General features: G+C 50.0%; 1 protein-coding gene across 1 annotated transcript in view; it reads left to right on the top strand.

The window, feature by feature from the left end:
• The first annotated feature begins 252 nt into the window (after positions 1-252).
• USP31 (ubiquitin specific peptidase 31) overlaps positions 253-22,007 on the top strand; it is a 61,604-nt gene continuing 39,849 nt past the window's right edge. The window contains exons 1-4 of the mRNA XM_073648156.1: positions 253-963; positions 12,893-13,018; positions 21,173-21,261; positions 21,411-21,503. Of these exons, the coding sequence (XP_073504257.1) occupies positions 424-963; positions 12,893-13,018; positions 21,173-21,261; positions 21,411-21,503 (848 nt within the window). The 5' untranslated portion in view covers positions 253-423. The remainder of the gene's footprint in view (positions 964-12,892; positions 13,019-21,172; positions 21,262-21,410; positions 21,504-22,007) is intronic.

Below are 22,007 nucleotides of genomic sequence, written 5' to 3'. Positions count from 1 at the left end.
GCACGCACACGGAGGGGCCCCCGCAGCCAAGCACGCACACGGAGGGGCCCCCGCAGCCAAGCACGCACACGGAGGGGCCCCCGCAGCCACACACACACACACACACACACACGGAGGAGCCCCTGCGGATAGATAGACACATATGGAGAAACCCCTTCAGACTCACACACACACGAGCCCCCGCTGCCACACACACGGAGGAGCACACAACACACATGCGTTCCACTGAAGAGGAAGACAACACACAGGTCATGTGACCGGTCTGTGCCCATGTGACACCTACGTCATCAGCCTTTCCAGGAGCATCTGAGATCTGGTCCCGGCCGCTCTGGGGGGACAGTTTTGCAGGGTGCCCCCCGACCGGAAGTGAGCGCTGCACCTCCCTGTGACTGGCAGCCCCGGGGCCCGGAGGGGAATGCTCCCATGTCGCAGGTGGCGGGTGCAGCCCCGGCGGCGGCCGGTGGCGGGAAGGAGAAGAAGGTCTCCTTGGGGAAGAAGCTGTTCTGGCGGCGCGGCGGGTTAGTGAGCCGCTTCCTGCGGACGCTCAGCGCCTTGTCCCACCTCAGCAATGAACAAGAGGATGCCGCCGCCGCCACCACAGCCACCGCCGCCCGGGACAAGAGCGGCTCCCCCGCCCGCCCCCAGCCGCAGACCCCCGAGTCCCCGCACCTGCAGCCTCCGCCGCCGCTCCCCTGCCCGAGCCCCAGCCGCATGCCCGGCCTGTCCGGCCTCAAGAACCACGGGAACACCTGCTTCATGAACGCCGTGCTGCAGTGTCTCAGCAACACCGACCTGTTCGCCGAGTTCCTGGGGCTGGAGCAGTACAAGGAGAGCGAGGCCTCGGGGAGCCCCCTGCCCAGCCCGGGGACCCCGGACCGCGGGGAGGTGACTGAGCAGCTGGCCAAACTGCTGCGCTCCCTGTGGACCATGGAGTACACCCCGCAGCACAGCCGGGAGTTCAAGGTAAGAGGCTACAGGTGCTGCGGGGACTACTGCTCCCAGCATGGCCGCCCCTGCTGTTGCGGGGACTACTGCTCCCAGCATGGCCACCCCTGCTGTTGCGGGGACTATTGCTCCCAGCATGGCCACCCCTGCTGTTGCGGGGACTATTGCTCCCAGCATGGCCACCCCTGCTGTTGCGGGGACTATTGTTCCCAGCATGGCCACCCCTGCTGTTGCGGGGACTATTGCTCCCAGCATGGCCACCCCTGCTGTTGCGGGGACTATTGTTCCCAGCATGGCCACCCCTGCTGTTGCGGGGACTACTGCTCCCAGCATGGCCACCCCTGCTGTTGCGGGGACTACTGCTCCCAGCATGGCCACCCCTGCTGTTGCGGGGACTACTGCTCCCAGCATGGCCACCCCTGCTGTTGCGGGGACTACTGCTCCCAGCATGGCCACCCCTGCTGCTGCGGGGACTACTGCTCCCAGCATGGCCACCCCTGCTGCTGCGGGGACTACTGCTCCCAGCATGGCCACCCCTGCTGCTGCGGGGACTACTGCTCCCAGCATGGCCACTACTGCTCCTAGCATGGCCACTCCTGCTGCTGCAGACACTGAGTGCAAGCCCAGCATCAGTACCATGGCGATCACCGCCAGCGCCACTGCGATCCCCGACATCACCGCCAGCGCCACTGCGATCCCCGACATCACCGCCAGCGCCACTGCGATCCCCGACATCCCCGCCAGCGCCACTGCGATCCCCGACATCCCCGCCAGCGCCACTGCGATCCCCGACATCCCCGCCAGCGCCACTGCGATCCCCGACATCCCCGCCAGCGCCACTGCGATCCCCGCCATCCCCGCCAGCGCCACTGCGATCACCGCCAGCACCACTGCGATCACCGACCTCATCACCATCACCACCACTGCGATCCCCATCATTTCCAACCAATGTCACTACAAACCCCATCATTGCCACTGCGAGCCCATATGTCGTCGCAACCAGTCGTCGCCACCCAACGTCACCACTGCAAGCCCCAACATCATAAACCTCTGAGGTTTAAAAGTTAGTGGTGCGGCCTCTGCCGTCTGTCCTCGGGGTGGTCAGGGCAGAGCTATGAAGTGGATAAAGTGCTGAATGTGTGATACGGCCGCTTCAATTTCAGACCTAAAGTGATGGCACTTTCTAGTGATCTCTCTGTGAAGCAGGAATGCCCTGTGTTACTTCAGCCTGTTACAGGCTATGGATGCCTTATAAATGGGAGTAATGATGTGTAAATAATGTTAGTAATCTTACAACAATCTGAATTCCTTCATTCGTTTTCAGCCCCCCCTGATATGTAACTTGCTCCATGTCCCATTCAGTAATACGTGCTGGATATGAGGTATGTGTGTCCTGGATGCTGTTGCCTTCACTAGCTCACATCTGTCAGCACAGCTTCATGTCTGCACGGATTTCCCCACCTCTACAGCCGTTGAGAGATCTCCTCTCCCTTGTGCTGACACAGTGATGGTGCGGTGTGTGTGTGTTTCCTCACCCTGAAGTCTTCGATGGGTTCGCCCCTCTGTCTGCTCACTGATATACACCCTGTGTGATCCATTCTTCCCCTCTACAGCCTTCTCTGAACACTTGAATGTTTCTCCCACTCCGATCGGCCATGTACAACCTGTCCCGCTCCCTTCTGGTATCTCTGAGGTTATGGGCACTCAAGAGGTTTTTTTGGGATGTTTTTTTGGAGTGGATCTGCACCAAAATCTTTTGAAATGAATTTACAAAACTGATTGGAGAACTTCCTTTTAACTTCTTTGAGAAATCCACTTTGCTGTTCTTAGGAGTTTTTTTTCTAGTGTATTTTTTTTCCTGAAGATAAATACCTAGTGCAAGAAAATATAGAGTGTATATTATTTGTTTGAAGCGGATCCAGATGGAATCCACTCCAAACTAGGTACTGTCCAGTCAGAAAAGAAAAACTCCTCCAAAAACTTTCCGAAATATGAATTTCTTAAAGTGTTTTTTGTTTGAAAAATGTGTCCTTTTTTAATGCTTTAAACTCTTGCATGAATATAGTCTGACACTGAGAAAGGGGGGAGAAGAGCGAGCAGTCAAAACCCTGAGCCGTGATCTGTCGGATCTATGTTGGTGCAGCACTTACAGTGACCCTTGGGATATGTGCACACTTATTCTGTCTGACAAAGTGCCGCTAAAAATGAACATAATGCACAGCAGTGTACAAAACGACATTGCTGCGCACATGTTCATTGTTTGCTTGTGTCTTTTAAGGGTTCGAAAATCGTGAAGTGGTTAAAAGAAGTAACATTTATTCTTCAGGCAGCTTGAAAAGACTGAACATACCGTATGCACAAGTTGTTTTGACATTGCTTTGTATATGTTTATTATATTTAACATTTATTGAGCGTCATGACACCTTGGGCTTGCTCATGTCCTAAACAAGGGTATTTTGGGAGCAAAGTTAAGAAAAATATCAGTGAAAAGTTTGACAGATTACTGATGGAATATTCAGGGCAAGACTAACAGGTACTGCACTGAGCGGCACAAGGTGTAGAAATATCCCAGAATCCTGCAGATGCAGTATCAGCTAACGCTACTCCCGAAATGCGTGTGGCTCATCCCCTTTATACAGCTGGCACTGCGCTGTGCCCATCCTGCTCGGGGGATTTGTCCTGACCTGATGTCGGTTCCTGTGAATTAATGAGGAATGTGCTCTGTGCGGAGGAAGAAACAAAACCTGCGCCCTGCCTGCTGCCGCTTCCTGCAGAAACCATAATCGTACAGTGTAGTGAGTCTGGGAGCCAGCGGGGCTCATGCTCCAGCTTGCTGACTGTCGCCTCGGGCTACTTGTATACTGGGTGTAACCTAGCATGTGATTATTACCGAGAAGTTCTAGTGATGGAGGCAGCAGGAATGTGGCCTGATACAGATCGCATACATATCACCGCATACGTATTCATAGACGGTGATTCTGTGCATTGTGTGCAGAGCATCAGCTGAGTGGAGCAATGTCCATCCAGGCTCTGCACAGAGGGATTATAGTATGACACTGGATATTATTTTCTGTAAAGAACTCGCTCCTGCAATTGTTGCCGGTCACGGCTTCCCTGCAGCAAGGGTTTAACAGATGTTGATCTGCTGTAACTTTACAAACGCTGACGGTTGAAGTAATTATTATTTTGTAGTGAAAATTGCACATGTAAATAGGTGGGGATGTGATGTAAATAGGTGGGGATGTATTAAAAGCACATGAACAGTCAAGATCTTGCGTTGGAGCAAGCATAAGGATTTGAGTGACTGACAAGGACAAAATTGTGATGATTGGACCAGAGCGTCTATTTTTATTTATCATGCTTATATAGCGCCAACATATCCCACAGAGGTTTACTGACTTTATCATTACAATCTAAGCTCCCTATCAGTATGTGTTTAGAGTGGGGGAGGGAACCGGAGAATCTGGAAGAAACCCACACAAACCCCTTGCAGATGTTGTCCTTGATGGGATTTGAACTCAGGACCCCAGCGCTGCAAAGCAACAGTGCAAGGCTATGTTCACACACATTGTGTTTTGCTGCTTATTTTGCAGCAGATTTTTATGCAAATTTTCAGCTGCGTCTAGCAGTACCTGCAAAGTCCGAGAAACCAGAATTCTCTGTTCACACATGTTGCTTTTTATTTGCTGCGTGTCTTCTGCTTTGCTTTTGTATTTGGAAAATAGAGCATGTCACTTCTTTTAGCGTTTCTGCAGCAGAAAACGCACCTGCGTCTTTGCTTCGTATTTTCTGCGTTTTTTCACTTCTAAGAAGTAATGGTGGTCAAAAATACACAGCAAAAAACACAACAAATACACAGCAAATAGGCACATTTTTTACGTAGCTGTTTTCCTGCCAGAGAAAAATTAGTAGCGGATTTGCAGCAGAAAAAAGCACAATGTGTGTGAACATAGCCTTAACCACTGAGCAGTTCTTGTGTGCGTTTCCAGGCATACGTCCCTTAGGCGTGGTTCCCGGAAACTTGCAGCTATTGTGCGCCATTCCCAGCATCTTGAGGCTCTTGGGCGCGCCATTTCCAGCATCTGGTGGCTCTTCGGCGCGCCGTTCCTGCCATCCGGCAGCACTTGGGCGCGCCGTTCCTGCCATCCGGCAGCACTTGGGCGCGCCGTTCCTGCCATCCGGCAGCACTTGGGCGCGCCGTTCCTGCCATCCGGCGGCACTTGGGCGCGCCGTTCCTGCCATCCGGCGGCACTTGGGCGCACCGATCCCGCCATCCGGCGGCCCTTGGGCGCACCGTTCCCGGCGGCCCTTGGGCGCGCCATTCCCGGCTTCAGGTGGCCCTTGGGCGAGCCAATCCACGGAGACTTCATCCTGGAACTTATAGTCCTGATGCCAGAGGACTCCTTCCCGGGTCTTGTGGAGTCCGGGCCTCAGTGGGTCAGAGCTGTTTTGGTGGGATGGAGAGGATCTATTCATTATTAGATCAGTTTTATAGAAATCCTCAGGATGGTAAGAGGATGCTGGGGGTTGTAATTTAGCGACAGCTGGAGAGCACAGGTTGGAGACTACTACTCCAGTGAGTTACTATGGTGAAACCTTCTTGTAATGCATCTAGTTCATTCCTGAAAAGTCATAACAGATGACGAAGCAACGATTGTGACGTCTTGGCTGTCAGACTTTCCCTGCTGTAATACATTGGACAGGTGCTGAGCGAACAATTTATTTGCATCGTTCTGCTGTCATCTCACGGTACAGGCACCATTAATAATCCCCTGGGTGAGGGTTGCATGTGAGGTCCTGCGGTGCCGGGTGTGACACTAGACATTTGTATTATCCACACGATACACCTGAAAATGTAGGTGCGTGTCTGTCACAATCCGGTTCTTCTTCCTCGTCCCATCGGATTAAGTTACCTATATGACATATATTTTATTGCCACTATCAGGCACCCACAGCTTATAGTCACATCCTTTTAATGGTAACATAAAAAACCTATTGAGAAGCCCACGATGAGACTGGTGAGAGAGCGAAGCTAAAGGTCATTTCTAGCATACGTCCGAAATGGACACGCTCAGCGCGTATTTCAGGAGTCTTTCTCTGCAAAATGTGCCATGATCAGGGCTTGCATTTAGCATATACGTCGGGGAAGCTCCTTATGTACACGCTTAACATTTCCATAGGGCTCTTATGTTAGACTAGATGGTGGCCCGATTCTAACGCATCGGGTATTCTAGAATATGTATGCGGCCGACCGGGCGCAATCAGCAGAGCTGTGTTGAAATTTGGCGACTATATCGCTGATTGGTCACGGCCAGCGGCCGTGACCATTCAGCAGAGCTGTGTTTAAATTTTGCGCCAATAATGCTGATTAGTCGCGGCCGGCAATTTGGCGCCAATAATGCTGATTGGTCGCAATCGCCGGCCTCGACCAATCAGCAGAGCGGTGTTTAAATTTGGCGCCAATCTCGCTGATTGGTCGCGGACGCCAGACGCATCCAATCAGCACAGCAGTGTTTAAATGTGGCGGCAAGATCGGTGACTGGTCGCGGCCGCTATTTAAATTTGGCGCCCAAATCGGTGATTGGTCGCGGACGCTGCCCGCGACCAATCAGCACAGTAGTGTTTAACTTTTGCGGCAAGATCAGTGATTGGTCGCGGGCCAAGACCGCGACCAATCACCGATTTGTGCGGCACATTTAAATAGCGTCGGCGACCAATCAGCGATTTTTAACACAAATGTCCAGACCTTTGTAACCCCATGCGGATACTGTGGGGACATCAGCGGCTAGGGTGTCAAGGGAGGACCGGGGAGCGGCTCTGCGGGTCGGGATACTTCTGCTAAGAGCGCCAGCTCATGTCCCGGGTTCTCGCAGCGGAAGTATCCGCACAGGCAGCGCCGCTGACATCCATGCGCCTAGGGTGTGAAGGGAAGACCGGGGAGCGGCGCTGACATCCAATTGGTCGCGGCCGCTATTTAAATGTGCCGCACAAATCGGTGATTGGTCGCGGTCTTGGCCCGCAACCAATCACTGATCTTGCCGCAAAAGTTAAACACTACTGTGCTGATTGGTCGCGGACGCTGCCCGCGACCAATCACCGATTTGGGCGCCAAATTTAAATATCGGCCGCGACCAATCGCCGATCTTGGCTCCACATTTAAACACCGCTGTGCTGATTGGTCGCGGACGCTATTTAAATGTGGCGACAAAATCGGTGATTGGTCGCGGCCGATATTTAAATTTGGCGCCCAAATCGGTGATTGGTCGCGGGCAGCGTCCGCGACCAATCAGCACAGTAGTGTTTAACTTTTGCGGTAAGATCAGTGATTGGTCGCGGTCTTCGGACCCGACCAATCATCGAATTGTCTTGGTGAGGACCGGGGAGCGGCGCTGCCTGTGCGGGTACTTCCGCAGCGAGAACCCGGGACATGAGCGGTTCTCGCAGCAGAAGTATCCCGACCCGCAGCGCCGGTCCTCCCTTCCGCATGGAGGTCAGCGACGCCGGCGGTCCTTCCGCTGCTACTGGCCGGGAGATGAGAAGCCTCGCGCCGGTCATCTCCCGACTGCATCTCCGTCCCGCAGATGGGTCCGGCGGTCGAGGTCCTTCTGCTGTTACCGGCTGGGAGATGAGCAACTCGTGGCGCTCATCTCCCGGCTGCATCGCCGCTGAGCTCCGTCCTGCAGATGAGCCGCTAACGGCCGCCATCTTTTTTCAGAAATCCCGCGGCGCTGATTGGCCGCTGCCGGACCAATGAGCGATGCGGGATTTCCAAGACGGGCGGACGGGATAAGACGATTATATAGTAGATGGAGGTCTTTTAGTCTGTCTGCCCGGGATATATTTGTATACCATAAAAAAAAGAAGTATGAAATAACGCAGTAGATTCCACTCTGAAAAATGTAAAAGAAAAAAGTTCAAAACCAAACATAAGTTGCAGGTATTTGTTTAATGGATACATCATGAGGGTTGCTATTAAATGGTTCGTCCGGTCCGAACCGATAAGTTTACAGTCACTGTGTGTAAGTCTGCAGACTTATGAACCCCCCCCACCCCCCAGCGCACGCACTGTGGGTATTTGCCGGTTTCAGACCGGGAACGGAGGGTATGTATGAGTTATACATACTCTCGGCCAGTGTATGGAGTGAGGCCACATGCACTGGCTGTGAGTATGTATAACTCGTACGTACCCTCCGTTCCCGGGTCTGAAACCGGCAAATACCCACAGTGCGTGCGCTGGGGGGATTCATAAGTCTGCAGTCGCACACTATGACTGCAGACTTATCGGTTCGGACTGGACGACCCCTTTAAGGGATGGCTGACGGACTCGTTAAACCGCAACATCTTGGTAGAAGTTTGCGGCATAGAGTTATTGCGAACGCATAATAGAAGACATGGTGGTTTGTTTTCTTTGAATAAGAACCATTATGGCTACTTAGAGCGGTCCATATCTGAATCTTCCTATCTTTACAAAGACTGACCCAATCCATGTCGTAATGGAGAAGGTGACCATGGAGAGGGCATCCCTCCTCCGGACTGGACTTGTAAAGTATGAGGTTAAAGGGAATTTGTCAGCAGGCTTTTGCTAGCTCGTCTGAGAGCATCATAATGTAGGAAAAGTGACCCTGCATCCAGCGATGTATCACTTAGATTATTGAGTGCAGCAGTTCTGACAGAGTTTTTAGGTTTAGCTTAAAGCAGAGCTGAGAAAGCTAATCCCACCCACACCAGGCTCTATAGACAAGTGCTTCTCACTAAATTAGAATATCATCAAAAAGTTAATTTATTTCAGTTCTTCAATACAAGAAGTGAAACTCCTATATTATATAGAGTCATTACAAATAGAGTGATCTATTTCAAGTGTTTATTTCTGTTAATGTTGATGATTATGGCTTACAGCCAATGAAAACACAAAAGTCATTATCTCAGTAAATTAAAATAATTACCAAAAAACACCTACAATGGCTTCCTAAGCGTTTATAAAGGTCTCATAGTCTGTTTCAGTAGTCTTCACAATCATGGGAATGACTGCTGACTTGACAGATGTCCAGAAGGCAGTCATTGACACACTCCACAAGGAGGGTAAGCCAGAAAAGGTCATTGCTAAAGAAGCTGGAAAACAAAAACAGTAGGAGCGCCAATGGTGAAGAGCCTGAGGTTTGGGGGGGGGGGGGGGAATGAAGGGGGAGGATGTTGTGACCACTCACCTGGTCCTGTTGTGCAAAGGAGCCCCGCACAACAAGGGAAAACGCTTCCAGGTGGGAGTCTGTAAGATGACCACAACTTAGCAGGAACTGCTGTAGGGAGCTTCTGTCTGCTTCAGCGGTCACATGACCAGGACCGTGTGACCGAAGTGGGCTTTCCACAATGACATCACGGCAGGTCCTGTAGTAGGCTAGTTGTAAACAGAGCAGCTTCCACCGCTCTCCACAGGGGAGATTAGCAATCAAGAAAGAAGGAATTTCCTCAGGTAGAATCTACCTGAGGAAGATAGCGTCTGCTATCGAAACGCGTCGTGGCGTTAGAGAGCGTACTAAACAATAAAAGGTTTGTGTGTTATAACCTAATCCCCTGTCTAGCTGTTCTAGCTCTTCACTAACACCGCACAATTCCTTCTTTCTTGATTGCTAAAGAAGCTGGCTGTTCACAGAGTGCTGTATCCCAGCATATTAATGGAAAGTTGAGTGGAAGGAAAAAGTGTGATAGGAAAAGGTGCACAAGCAACCGGGATAACCGCAGCCTTGAAAGGATTGTTAAGAAAAGGCCATTCAAAAATTTGGGGGAGATTCACAAGGAGTGGACTGCTGCTGGAGTCATTGCTTCAAGAGCCACCACACACAGACGTATCCAGGACATGGGCTACAAGTGTCACATTCCTTGTGTCAAGCCACTCATGACCAATAGACAACGCCAGAAGCGTCTTACCTGGGCCAAGGAGAAAAAGACCTGGACTGTTGCTCAGTGGTCCAAGGTGTTGTTTTCAGATGAAAGTAAATTTTGCATTTCATTTGGAAATCAAGGTCCCAGAGTCTGGAGGAAGAGTGGAGAGGCCACAATCCAAGCTGCTGGAGGTCTAGTGTGAAGTTTCCACAATCGGTGATGGTTTGGGGAGCCATGTCATCTGCTGGTGTAGGTCCACTGTGTTTTATCAAGACCAAAGTCAACGCAGCCGTCTACCAGGAAATTTTAGAGCACTTCATGCTTCCCTCTGCCGACAAGCTTTTTGGAGATGGAAATGTCATTCTCCAGCAGGACTTGGCCCCTGTCCACACTGCCAAAAGTACCAATACCTGGTTTAAAAACAACGGTGTCACTGTGCTTGATTGGCAGCAAACTCGCCTGACCTTAACCCCATAGAGAATCTATGGAGTATTGTCAAGAGGAAGATGAGAGACCCCAGACCCAACAATGCAGACGAGCTGGAGGCTGCTATCAAAGCCACCTGGGCTTCCATAACACCTCAGCAGTGCCACAGGCTGATCGCCTCCATGCCACATTGCCGCATTGATGCAGTAATTGATGAAAAAGGAGCCGGACCAAGAATTGAGGGCATTTACTGAGCATGCATTTCAGTAGGACAACATTTTGGATTTTAAAAACATTGCTCAAGCTGTTGTTATAAAGTATTCTAATTTACTGAGATAATGAGTCTTGTGTTTTCATTGGCTGTAAGCCATAATCATCAACATTAACAGAAATAGACACTTGAAATAGATCACTCTGCTTGTAATGACTCTATATAATGAGTTTCACTTTTTGTATTGAAGAACTGAAATAAATTAACTTTTTGATGATATTCTAATTTAGTGAGAAGCACCTGTATACAATTTCTATAGACAGCGAGCTGCTTATCACAGGAGGGGCGGAGTTGGACTGCCAGGCGCAATGATGAGCTCCTCCATTGCAAGTAAACCACAGCACAGAGCTTGATAGAAGAGGCATTGCTGAAATCTGTGTTTTAACCCCTGCAGCATGCTGCAAAAACTTGCTGACAGATTCCCTTTAATTAGCAGTCGCTCTGACTACGGGGAATGTGATTTAACAAAGGATGTCCATTATTTTATGTACCAGCGGAATATCTGGCTAGCTCTGACGACTCCTATGGGAAGAGTTGCCCCTGTAAGACAGTCCCCTGAATATTCATCTGGATATGGGAAGTCTGGCTGCGGTACCTCCCTGCTCAGGACAATCCGCTGCTTGCAGCTGTCACTGATCCTGACGTGTCTGTTTTAGTAAATGTGCACAATCCCAGTAATCTTAACGATTCAAAAAACTCTGTTGTAGGATTGTGTGAATAAACCCACAACTGGGCTTCGCCCGTTCTTGATAAAGGGGCTTGCCCTTGCATAGGCTGATACCGTTAGAACGAATTGGATGGTAGGGGACACACCGCTAATGGAAGTGCCCAATTGTCAACTCATTCATGACATATCTAGGAAGGGTATATAACTAAATAGATTTATAAGTAAAGATTCTCCGGAATTGCTATTTATTAAAACTGCTTAGAGAAGGTCTTTCCTATATTCTCTACTTCAGTGCTATTACCATGTCTCTGGGGATAGACCCCCTCATCTCTACGCTTCATGTGACGCTGCCTTTTATGACGTTCCTGGACGTCTTGAGAACATTCCTACGGTAGAGGTCGATCTCTTGACTTTCCCTGATTACTTTGTTCAGAAACTGATTGTCCAGTAATCACCTCTGATTGCTCTAATTAAAGCCGCGACCTCCGAGGAGAAAGAGATCCACAGGACCCAGCAGCAATGTCTACGGGAACGCGAGCCCCCCCCCCGCACCCACTACCACTTCTTACAACACGAAGGGCATTTACATCTATTGAAAGGAAAAAAAAAGCGCATGTTGTAAGCTGCCGTTTTTCTGCCAAGTTACACATTATTAGTGCAGAAGCTTCCATTGCAAATACTCCACGTGCGAACATATCCAAGGATGGAGATCTTTGCACATATAGCAGTGACAATCATATATGTGGAGGTCATTATATGGCTTTTTCGGGACTGTTGCAGTCAATCGCTACCTTCAGTTGTCCCTTGCGGGTCATGTGGAGTCCTTTGCTGTATTGGATCAGGGGAAATGTAAAACTTGACCACGGCGATTGCCCCTGACGCGGGAATCTGTGATCGCGCAGCAATTGAGCCGTTAAGTGCCGCCGGCAACGCAGGCCGTGGGATGTTTGCTGTTAAAAGCATTTGGCTGCAAAGGACATGGCAGTCGGACACCACACTGACAACCCACAATTACCGTCTCAGAAGGGCCCTTCCTTTCTGATGCCAGTGTGAACACTGCCGGGCAGAGCTTCGTTGCCATGGAAACGGGGATAAGACTCATTTAAGATTCTCATGGGTCCTCTACACTTCTATCTCCAGCTAATCATTCCCATTCTCAAGCTCTTGGAGAGCGATGCAGCCACTTTGTATGTTTGTCATTTATTTATGTTTATTTAATGTGGTTTTGCTACTTTGCTTGTGCCAGGCCGGGCTGTGTGTGCGAATAGGGGCGAAGCCTTCTGTATCCACATCATCAAGTGTAAAGTGCTCTCCCCATCAGACCGAGGTGCGCTATTAGTCTGCTATTAAATGGGAAGGAGTGCCCAGAATATTAATGAATAACCAGATGCTTTCCGGCTACAGTTAGTTACATTAAGATATGGCGTGTAACAAGATTATTGTAATTGTTCTTGTTTGTATACCCCTTTTTCACATGGAAAGCGCCATGGAATAAATGGTGCTATAATAATAAATAATAATAATAACAGGTTAGAGATCACCGCTTTATGTAGCAGACCTCTTTGTTGCTTGCTTGCTCTTATGCTTATTTCCTTTTTCTTGCTCTTTCTCGTGCGCCCTCTTGACCCTCCCCTGCGCCGTCTTGACCCCCCGCGCCCTCTCAACCTCCAATGCTTCATTCATTGACTGTTTTCCTTTGCCCTCAGACGGTGGTATCCAGGAACGCCCTGCAGTATCGGGGCACCTCCCAGCACGATGCCCAGGAGTTTCTGCTGTGGCTTCTGGATAGGGTGCATGAAGACCTGAACATCCTCGTGAAGCACAAGCCTCGGGTGTGTAATTTCTGCCATCTTTAGCAAATGTGCTGTATATAATAATTATATCTGCTACAAGATATAGAAAATCATCAGCTTTGAAGGTCTAGATCCCCAGGAGATGTGTAATGGCCGATTACATGTACTGTACGAGAGGCTGCAGATATCCTAAAGCACTTTTCTCGTTAATAGCTTAGGGGGACACAACACTGTGGGATATTGCCCCTACCAGTAGGAAGCTCAGCGTTTTTCTTTATCGCTTCATTGGGGGACACAGGACCATGGGTGCATGCTGCAGTCGCTAGGAGGTTGACACTATGCAAAAAAAAGGGAAAATAGCTCCTCCTCCGCAGTATGCACCCGCCTACAGGCACCAAGCTCACCAGTTTAAGCTTAGTGTCTGTAGGAGGTAGACCTGGATCTTTACAGATCCAACCCTGTTGTGTTTATTAACCTTTCTTTTTTCTTTTTCAGATACTGCTCTTACAGGCTAACAGGGCACATTTCGTCCCCTGTTAACCCACTAGCGACCGAGAGAGCAATGTGGCTACCCCCACATCGCCCACTCTCGGACCCGCTGGGCAGGACTTATCCCCTGTCACCTTAGGGTGTCTCAGGGTGATATCGGTGGCCAGTCCTAGCCTGTTCCTCTCCTCGGAGCGGCCTGGGAGGGAGACGGTGGTCCCTGCGGGGGACCTTCCCCCAGTTTTCTGGGGTTGACACCATCTCCTACACTGTCCAGGACCGGACCGTGCGGGAAGGAGGAAAAGCCAGGATCCCCCCCTATCCAAGAAGGCATCCTGAGACCATACTCAGAAGGAGAAAGGAAGGGACGGTTCCCGGAGCCGCTAAGACAGGTACTTCCCTGCCTTCTAGCTGCAGGTCCCACTCCCCCGGCGTTACCCGCCTCCCTCCCCCTCTCACCAAACAATAGCGCTTCCCTGGGCCACTTCCTCCTTCTCCCTAATAATGCGCGACAAATCTGCCGCGCTTTCTCTGTCGGGGGGGGGGGGGGGGGCGGTCCCGCTCCGATGGCTATATTCCCCCTCCTTTTTGACCAACCAGGGCCGAGGAGCATAGTGACGCTTCCGTCACGCCCCCGTGCCTTCTGCGGACCTATCACGGCGGGCCTCTCAAGCCCGCCCCCCTTCCCATCTACCTATCAGAGCCTCGTCGCGCTCCGTCATCAACTCTGCGTCCTCTGCACCGACGCCATCTCTCTGCCGCACGCAGCTCCCCGCTCCGTCGGTACCTATCGACCCGCTACAGCCTCACCTTCGGAGCCTTCAGGGGGACACGGGACCGCTTCTCTACAGGATCGCGTAGGCTCTGCCCTGACACCGACCCCCCCCCCCCCCGCTCACAGCGGTCCCCTCTGCAGTATCCCTGGTCAGGCACATATGCCCAAACCCAGGGAGCCCTCAGTCCGTCTCTCTCACATCGTCACATACTACACCTGTACTCTTTGCGGTACTAAGTGGCCCGCGGGTCTCGCTACAGCCTTCTACTCGACCTGCAAACCTCCCGCCATGCTGGCACCCCAAGATCCCCCCGCCGCTCAGGACGTGGTAACCCCCTCCCCTCCGGAGTGGGCTGTTGCTGTGTCATAGTCTGTCTCTGACCTCACCAAGGTTTCTCAATCTCTGGTGCAGGTCTTAGAACGCTTGCCAGAACGTTTGCCTATGTTATCCACGGCCACCAGCGCTCCGAACGTCCCCACAGACGATTCGCAGGCACCCCTGCCCCCTCCTCACAGGGGCAGACTGACGGCACGTTCTCAGAAACGGACCCACGCAAGCTCATCCTCCAGCTCTCCGGACTCCAAGATGCTCCCTGCGTCTCACACCTCTTCCCCAGAGGTTGCCCAGGGATCTAACTCTGCTTCAGATTCAGACTCTGGTTCTGACTCAGACCAGTATTCCAAGGTTCAGGACATGATAGACAGCCTTATAACCGCTGTCAATCAGACTCTGCTTGTTACAGAAGACGAGAGCCCTTCCCAGGACTACTCAGTTTCCTTCAAAAAGATTAAGTGTCTTGCACGCACTTTTTCTAACAATGCAGAATTTGACAACGTTTTACAAAAGCAGTGGGAGCATCCAGGAAAGCGCTTTACAGGAAAGAAGCAGTTAAACATCCTATACCCCTTTAACCATGACCTTGTCAGCAAATGGACGGAGTCCCCATCTGTGGATCCTCCCGTCTCTCGCCTTTCCGCCAAGACGGTACTGTCTCTTCTGGATGGTTCCTCCCTTAAGGATACCACGGATAGACAGGTTGAGGCCCTCACTAAGTCAGCCTTTGAGGCTGCGGGCACCTCCCTCTGCCCTTCCTTCGCCTCAACCTGGGTATAAAAAGCGGTGTCCGCCTGGGCCAAACAGCTCAGACAGGGCATCCTAGCAGGCGCCTCCCCGGACGATCTGGCTGACTTAGCTGATCAGATCGGCCATGCCGGAAAATATCTACTTACGGCGTCCCTCGACTCCGCTGCATGCTCAGCCCGGGTTTCCAGTAATCTCGTTTCCTTACGTAAAATTCTTTGGCTTAAAGCCTGGAACGCCGACCCGGCTTCCAAAAGATCTCGAACTAATCTTCCTTTTCAAGGTTCCAGGCTGTTTGGTTCCAAGCTAGATCAGATCATCTCCGATGCTACTGGGGGTGAGAGCACCTCTCTCCCCCGGCCCAGACCCAAATGCCCTTTTCCTAGGAGACGCCCCCTTCAATTCCGGTCCTTTCGTCAGTTCGCTCAACCGAACCCCTCCTCTCAACAGGACCGTACTCCAGCACAGCGGGACAGTCGTAGACCTTCCTTTAGGCCCACGCCTAACTGGCGCCCAAAGAGTCGCTCCTCAAAGTCCTCTGGATCACGATCACGATCCAACAGGTTTTCCTCAACATGACGGGTCACTCCCACCTGGGACTTCTCTCAGGGTGAGCGGCCGTCTCCTTCTGTTCACAGATTCTTGGCTCCCGGCAATAGAAGATGCCTGAGTAAAAGAAATTGTGACTTCCGGCTACAAAATAGAGTTCGATTCCCGCCCACGATCACGCTTTCTCAGGTCCCGCCCCCCACAACCATCTCTGCTTCCCGGTTTCCTCCAAGCCATCACCTCTCTTCTGCGCTCAGGAGTCATAGTCCCGGTTCCCGTTCAGGAAAGGTTTTCTGGTTTTTACTCAAATCTCTTCGTCGTCCCAAAAAAGGACGGCTCACTACGTCCGATTCTGGACCTCAAACAGCTAAACCGACATGTAAGCATCCGACAGTTCAGGATGGAGTCCCTCAGGTCGGTAATCGCCTCGATGGAGGCCGGGGAATATCTATGTTCAGTGGACATTCAGGATGCATACCTTCACATCCCAATCTGCGCGTCACATCAGAAGTTCCCTTTCCTTTTCCTTCAAGAACGCGCATTACCAGTTCACTGCCCTCCCCTTCGGCCTCGCCACAGCCCCGAGGGTTTTCACGAAGGTGATGGCGACCGTTATGGCCATTCTTCGAACAAGGGGAATTGTAATCATCCACTACCTCGACGACCTGTTAATCAAAGGCCCCACGTTCAAGGACTGTCTCCACAGCCTACAGATCACCTTGAACACTCTCCCAGTTAGGCTGGCTGATCAACTCGGACAAATCCTCCCTGGTCCCATGCCAACGCCTAACCTTCCTAGGGATGCAGTTCGACACGACCCGTGCTCGGGTCCTCCTTCCGAGGGAAAAGATAAACTCCCTACGATAAGCAATCCACATCCTCTCCGACCCAGGTCCACACTCCCTTCGCCTATGCATGAGTGTCCTGGGAAAGATGGTAGCGGCCATGGAGGCAGTTCCTTTTGCCCAGTTCCATACCCGGTCCCTTCAACTAGCCCTTCTCTCAGCTTGGGACAAGAATCCGTCATCTCTAGATCGACGCATCAAGTTACCTCCTCAAGTAAGACGGTCTCTAACCTGGTGGTCCCGCCCTTCTTCCTTCAGACCCGGGAGATCATTTCTTCCGCTTCGCTGGCAGGTGGTCACGACCGATGCCAGCCTCATCGGTTGGGGGGCAGTTTTCCTACAACACACGGTCCAGGGCCGGTGGAGTCCCCACGAAGTCTCCCTTCCAATCAACATTCTGGAGATAAGGGCGATTTACCTTGCGTTGCGTCACTGGCAGAAGATCCTGGCAGGGTCCCCAGTCCGGGTACAATCGGACAATGCCACAGCCGTGGCATACATAAACCATCAGGGAGGAACGCGTGGCAAGAGTGCTACTTTGGGCCGAGAAAATGGTCCCGGCAATCTCAGCAGTCCACATTCCAGGGGTCGACAATTGGGCGGCCGACTTCCTCAGTCGGCAGGGCCTCGCCTCAGGAGAATGGTCTCTCCATCCCGAGGTGTTTCACCAAATCTGCTTGCGGTGGGGCTTGCCGGACGTCGACCTCATGGCATCACGGTTAAACCACAAGGTCCCGTCCTTTGTAGCTCGGTCCCGCGATCCACTAGCAATCGCTCAGGACGCGCTAGTCATATCATGGTCACAGTTCCAACTGCCCTATCTCTTTCCCCCTCTACCTTTGATCCCTCGAGTCATCAAAAAGGTCAAGATAGAGGGAGTACCGGTTCTCCTAGTAGCCCCAGATTGGCCCAGACGCTTCTGGTATGCAGATCTGGTAAATCTGCTTGTCGACTCCCCCTGGAGACTACCAGACCGTCCGGACCTCCTCTCTCAGGGTCCTATTCTTCATCAGAGTTCTCGTTCTCTGAATTTAATGGTATGGCCGTTGAGGCCGCGGTGTTGAAGACGGCGGGCTTTACTGACAATGTCATACAGACCCTAATTAACGCCAGAAAACCCGCTACCTCGCGCATATACCACAGAACTTGGAGAGCCTTTTTTCGTCACTGGCAACAAGATCAACTGACTCCTATGTCCTTTTCTTTGCCAGTCATTTTGGCTTTTCTTCAGTCTGGCCTAGAGGCGGGACTATCTCTCAGCACTCTCAAGGGCCAAGTTTCGGCCTTGTCCATTCTATTCCAACGTAGCTTATCTAGCCGTCCTCACATCAGGACCTTTCTACAATGGGTGGCCCACCTGGCGCCCCCCTATCGCCCTCCAGTGGAACCATGGGACCTTAATATGGTCCTATGCGTCCTACAACAGCCTCTTTTTGAACCCATTCAGGACATTCCAGCCTCTCTTCTTTCCTGGAAGGTGGCTTTTCTGGTGGCTGTTACCTCTATTAGAAGGGTCGCAGAACTCTCAGCCCTCTCTTGTCGGTCGCCTTTTCTAGTATTCCATCAAGACAAGGTAGTGCTCAGGCCGGTGCCTTCTTTTTTGCCAAAAGTGGTTTCCGCTTTTCACATTGAGGACATCGTCTTGCCTTCCTTTTGCCCTGCTCCAGTGCATCCACGGGAGAGTTCTCTGCACAAACTGGACCTGGTCAGAGCTCTACGTGTGTACCTTTCCAGAACGGCCACCCTTCGGCGCTCGGATGCCTTTTTGTGATCCCTGAGGGGCATCGCAAGGGTCTCCCTGCTTCCAAGTCAACCATCGCCCGTTTGATACATTCGACCATCTTGGAGCCACATCGCATCTCGGGCAAACCTCCCCCTCCTGGAGTAAGGGCTCACTCCACCAGGGCCGTGGGGGCCTCTTGGGCAGTTCGCCATCAGGCTTCGGCCTCTCAAATCTGCAAAGCCGCAGCGTGGTCTTCTCTTCACACCTTTTCAAGGTTTTACAAGGTCCACACTTATTCTTCGGCTGATGCCAGTCTTGGACTGAAGGTCCTGCAGGCGGCAGTTGCCGAAGTCTGACCTAGTCTGTGAGTATCTTCTGTTCTCCCACTCAAGGGACTGCTTTGGGACGTCCCATGGTCCTGTGTCCCCCAATGAAGCGATAAAGAAAGAGGGATTTTTGGGTACTCACCGTAAAATCTTTCTTGGATCCTTCATTGGGGGGACACAGCACCCTCCCTGTGTTTGGACCTATGTCCTGTTGGCCCTGTTGGGCATCTCATTTAGTTTTTCACGGTTGTGCCCCGTTGGGCATTACATAGTTGGTTATTTTGTGCTTCTCCTACTGCTCTAGCCACTAACTGGTGAGCTTGGTGCCTGTAGGCGGGTGCATACTGTGGAGGAGGAGCTATTTTTCCTTTTTTTTGCATAGTGTCAACCTCCTAGCGACAGCAGCATACACCCATGGTCCTGTGTCCCCCAATGAAGGCTCCCAGAAAGAGATTGTACGGTGAGTACCAAAAATCCCTCTTTTTTTTGTTTTCATTTAATTTTTTTATCTGCTCAGTGGCAGGACATATACCACAGTCCTCTGTCCCCCAATGAACTCAACGAGAAAGGAATTTTACCATAAGTACAAAATTCCAATGATTGACATCTGTGAGACTGTCCTGTACCTACATATGCCAAATCCGTGCATCCCACATGCGGCCTCCGATGATGAGTCCACATGTTTTGTGCACATGACTGCTGATCTGATCATGTGCCCTTAACAGCCGCTGGTAGAATCATGATCCATCCCCGGCTGTTAACATGTTAAATGCTCCTGTCCATCTCCGACAGCCGCATTTAACATGGCCACGCCGGAAACGTGTCATAAGACCCACTCATCAGCGCACCCGTCACATGATCGCAGGGCGCCAATTTGTTGGCATGACAACCCGGGGTCTACAGGAGACCCCTGTGGTTGTCATAGCCGATCTGCTTTGAGCGCCACCCAGTGGCCAGCACTCATAGCATATGAGCATTTCTGCTACACGTAGCAGGCTGCAGCCCTGCTATGTGTAGCACAGGCGATCAGATGATTGCAGCTGCAAGTCTCCTATGGAGACTATTAAAGCAAGTAGAAAGTAGAATTATAGATATATATATATATATATATATATATATATATATATATATATATATTTAATTCTACTTGCTTTAATAGTCTCCATAGGAGACTTGCATATGTGTGTGTGTGTGTGTGTGTATATATATGTATATATATGTATATATATATATATATATATATATATATATATATATATATATATATATATATATATATATATATATATATATATATATATATATATATATATATATATATATATATATATATATATGTGTGTGTGTGTTCAAATCTCCACCTATTTGAACCAATCAAAGCAATTTTAAAATAAGTCAAAAATACACATATTTGGTATCGCTGCTTTCAGAATCCCTCAATCTGTTAAAATATAAAAAGAATTATTCTGGTCGGTAAACTGCATAACGAGAAAAAAAATCAAAACAGCAGAATTACGTTTTCTTGGTCGCCACAACCTGTCAATAAAATGCAATAACGAGTGATCAAAACAATGTATCTATCCCAAAATGGTATCAATAAAAATGTCAGCTTGGTGCGTAAAAAATAAGCCATCACCCGGCTCCTGTTCCTGAAAAATGGAGACTCTACGGGTCTCAGAAAATGGTGCTATTTTTTTTTCTTTTAACAATCTTTGGATTTTTTTTCACCACTCAAATAAAAAAGAACCTATACATGTTTGGTACCGATGAACTCGTAATGACCTGGGGAATCATAATGGCAGGTCATTTTTAACATTTAGTGAACATGGTAAAAAAAAATTGTGGAATTGCACTTTCTTTGCAATTTCACCCCACTTTGAATTTTTTCCCCGTTTTCCAGTACACGATATGGTAAGACCAGTGATGGCATTTAAAAGTACAACTTGTCCTGCAAATAATAAACCCTCACACAGCCATATTGACCGAAAAATAAAATAGTTATGGCTCTGGGAAGAAGAGAAGCAAAAAAAAAAAAAGCAAACATGGAAAATCCCAAGGTCATGAAGGGGTTAATAAAGATATTCCTGTGGATTTCCCTGCAATTTCTGAACTGCATTTTGAAGCAGATTTTCTATCCCATTTACGCTACGTGTAGATTCTATAGAAATACTGCTTCTGGGAGAGGAAAAAACGATGCTGTAATATAAAATCACATGGAGATGCCATGCAACATCACAAGGAGTGCATGTAGTGTCATTGCAACTGCTACCATACAGGCCGTATAGTCTCCATACACACTGCTCCTGTGTGTGCATGGGATTGTACAATGTTAGAGATTGGGATGACACCCGATTAGAATGATTAAAGTAAATCTTCATGCTGATTTAAATGCATTTATTTTTTTGCAGCCACCCCTGGAAGAAGATCTGACCGGAGAGGGGCCTCCTTTCCCAACCAGCGGGACCTTTGTCCAGGAGCTCTTCCAGGCGCAGTATAGGTATTGGACAGCGCAGAGTCTCTCCAGTTTCCTCCCTATAACAAGTGTTTCTATATGTTATAACCTCCTATGTGTGTAATATGTTATACTCCTATCTCCTCCTTTTAATGCATCGTCTATTGCTTTCACTGTTAACTCTTTCCTTGTAGGTCCTCCTTGACGTGCCCACATTGTCAGAAACAGAGTAACACTTTTGACCCTTTCCTCTGCATCTCTCTACCCATCCCCTTGCCTCATACACGGTAAGAATAAGCTTATAATGTATGCCCGGGTGCTGGCACTACATCACTAGGGGCAGGACTGGTCCCCACTTGCCCTCCTTGTATTGTTGTTATCCTATATTGCCGGCATATATATCTGTAGGGTGGGCCGTAGGGAACCATTCTGTGCCACTTTGTGTCTTCATCACATCACATCATAGTAAATTACAGAGGTATTGCTTTATGGGCATATACACTGTATAGGCTTCTTGTTTGCCTCTCTGCAGTTTAAAGAGGTCCCTCAAGCCTCCATAATCTCCATCCTAATTATCACTTTAGGATCCCTCTTTATTGTCCCAATGCAACCTTAATATTCTTGCCTAAACCACTTTTATCTCGTAAATTGCCATGTGCAAATGACCTAGGATGACGTCAGTTGGGCTCAGCTTATCCCCAGACTAATCCAACTTTAAAGGGTTGCAATAGGTTTTACAAAATAAATGCATACTTACTGGTGATATACAGACTAAGCCAAGAATAAAGTGT

Source organism: Phyllobates terribilis, unplaced genomic scaffold (assembly GCF_046119375.1).
Source record: "Phyllobates terribilis strain yellow unplaced genomic scaffold, ASM4611937v1 Scaffold_9__5_contigs__length_417890890, whole genome shotgun sequence".
Taxonomy (NCBI): Eukaryota; Metazoa; Chordata; class Amphibia; order Anura; family Dendrobatidae; genus Phyllobates; species Phyllobates terribilis.
The sequence above is the reverse complement of the archived record's forward strand: the minus strand, read 5'-3'. Positions and strand labels throughout refer to the sequence as shown.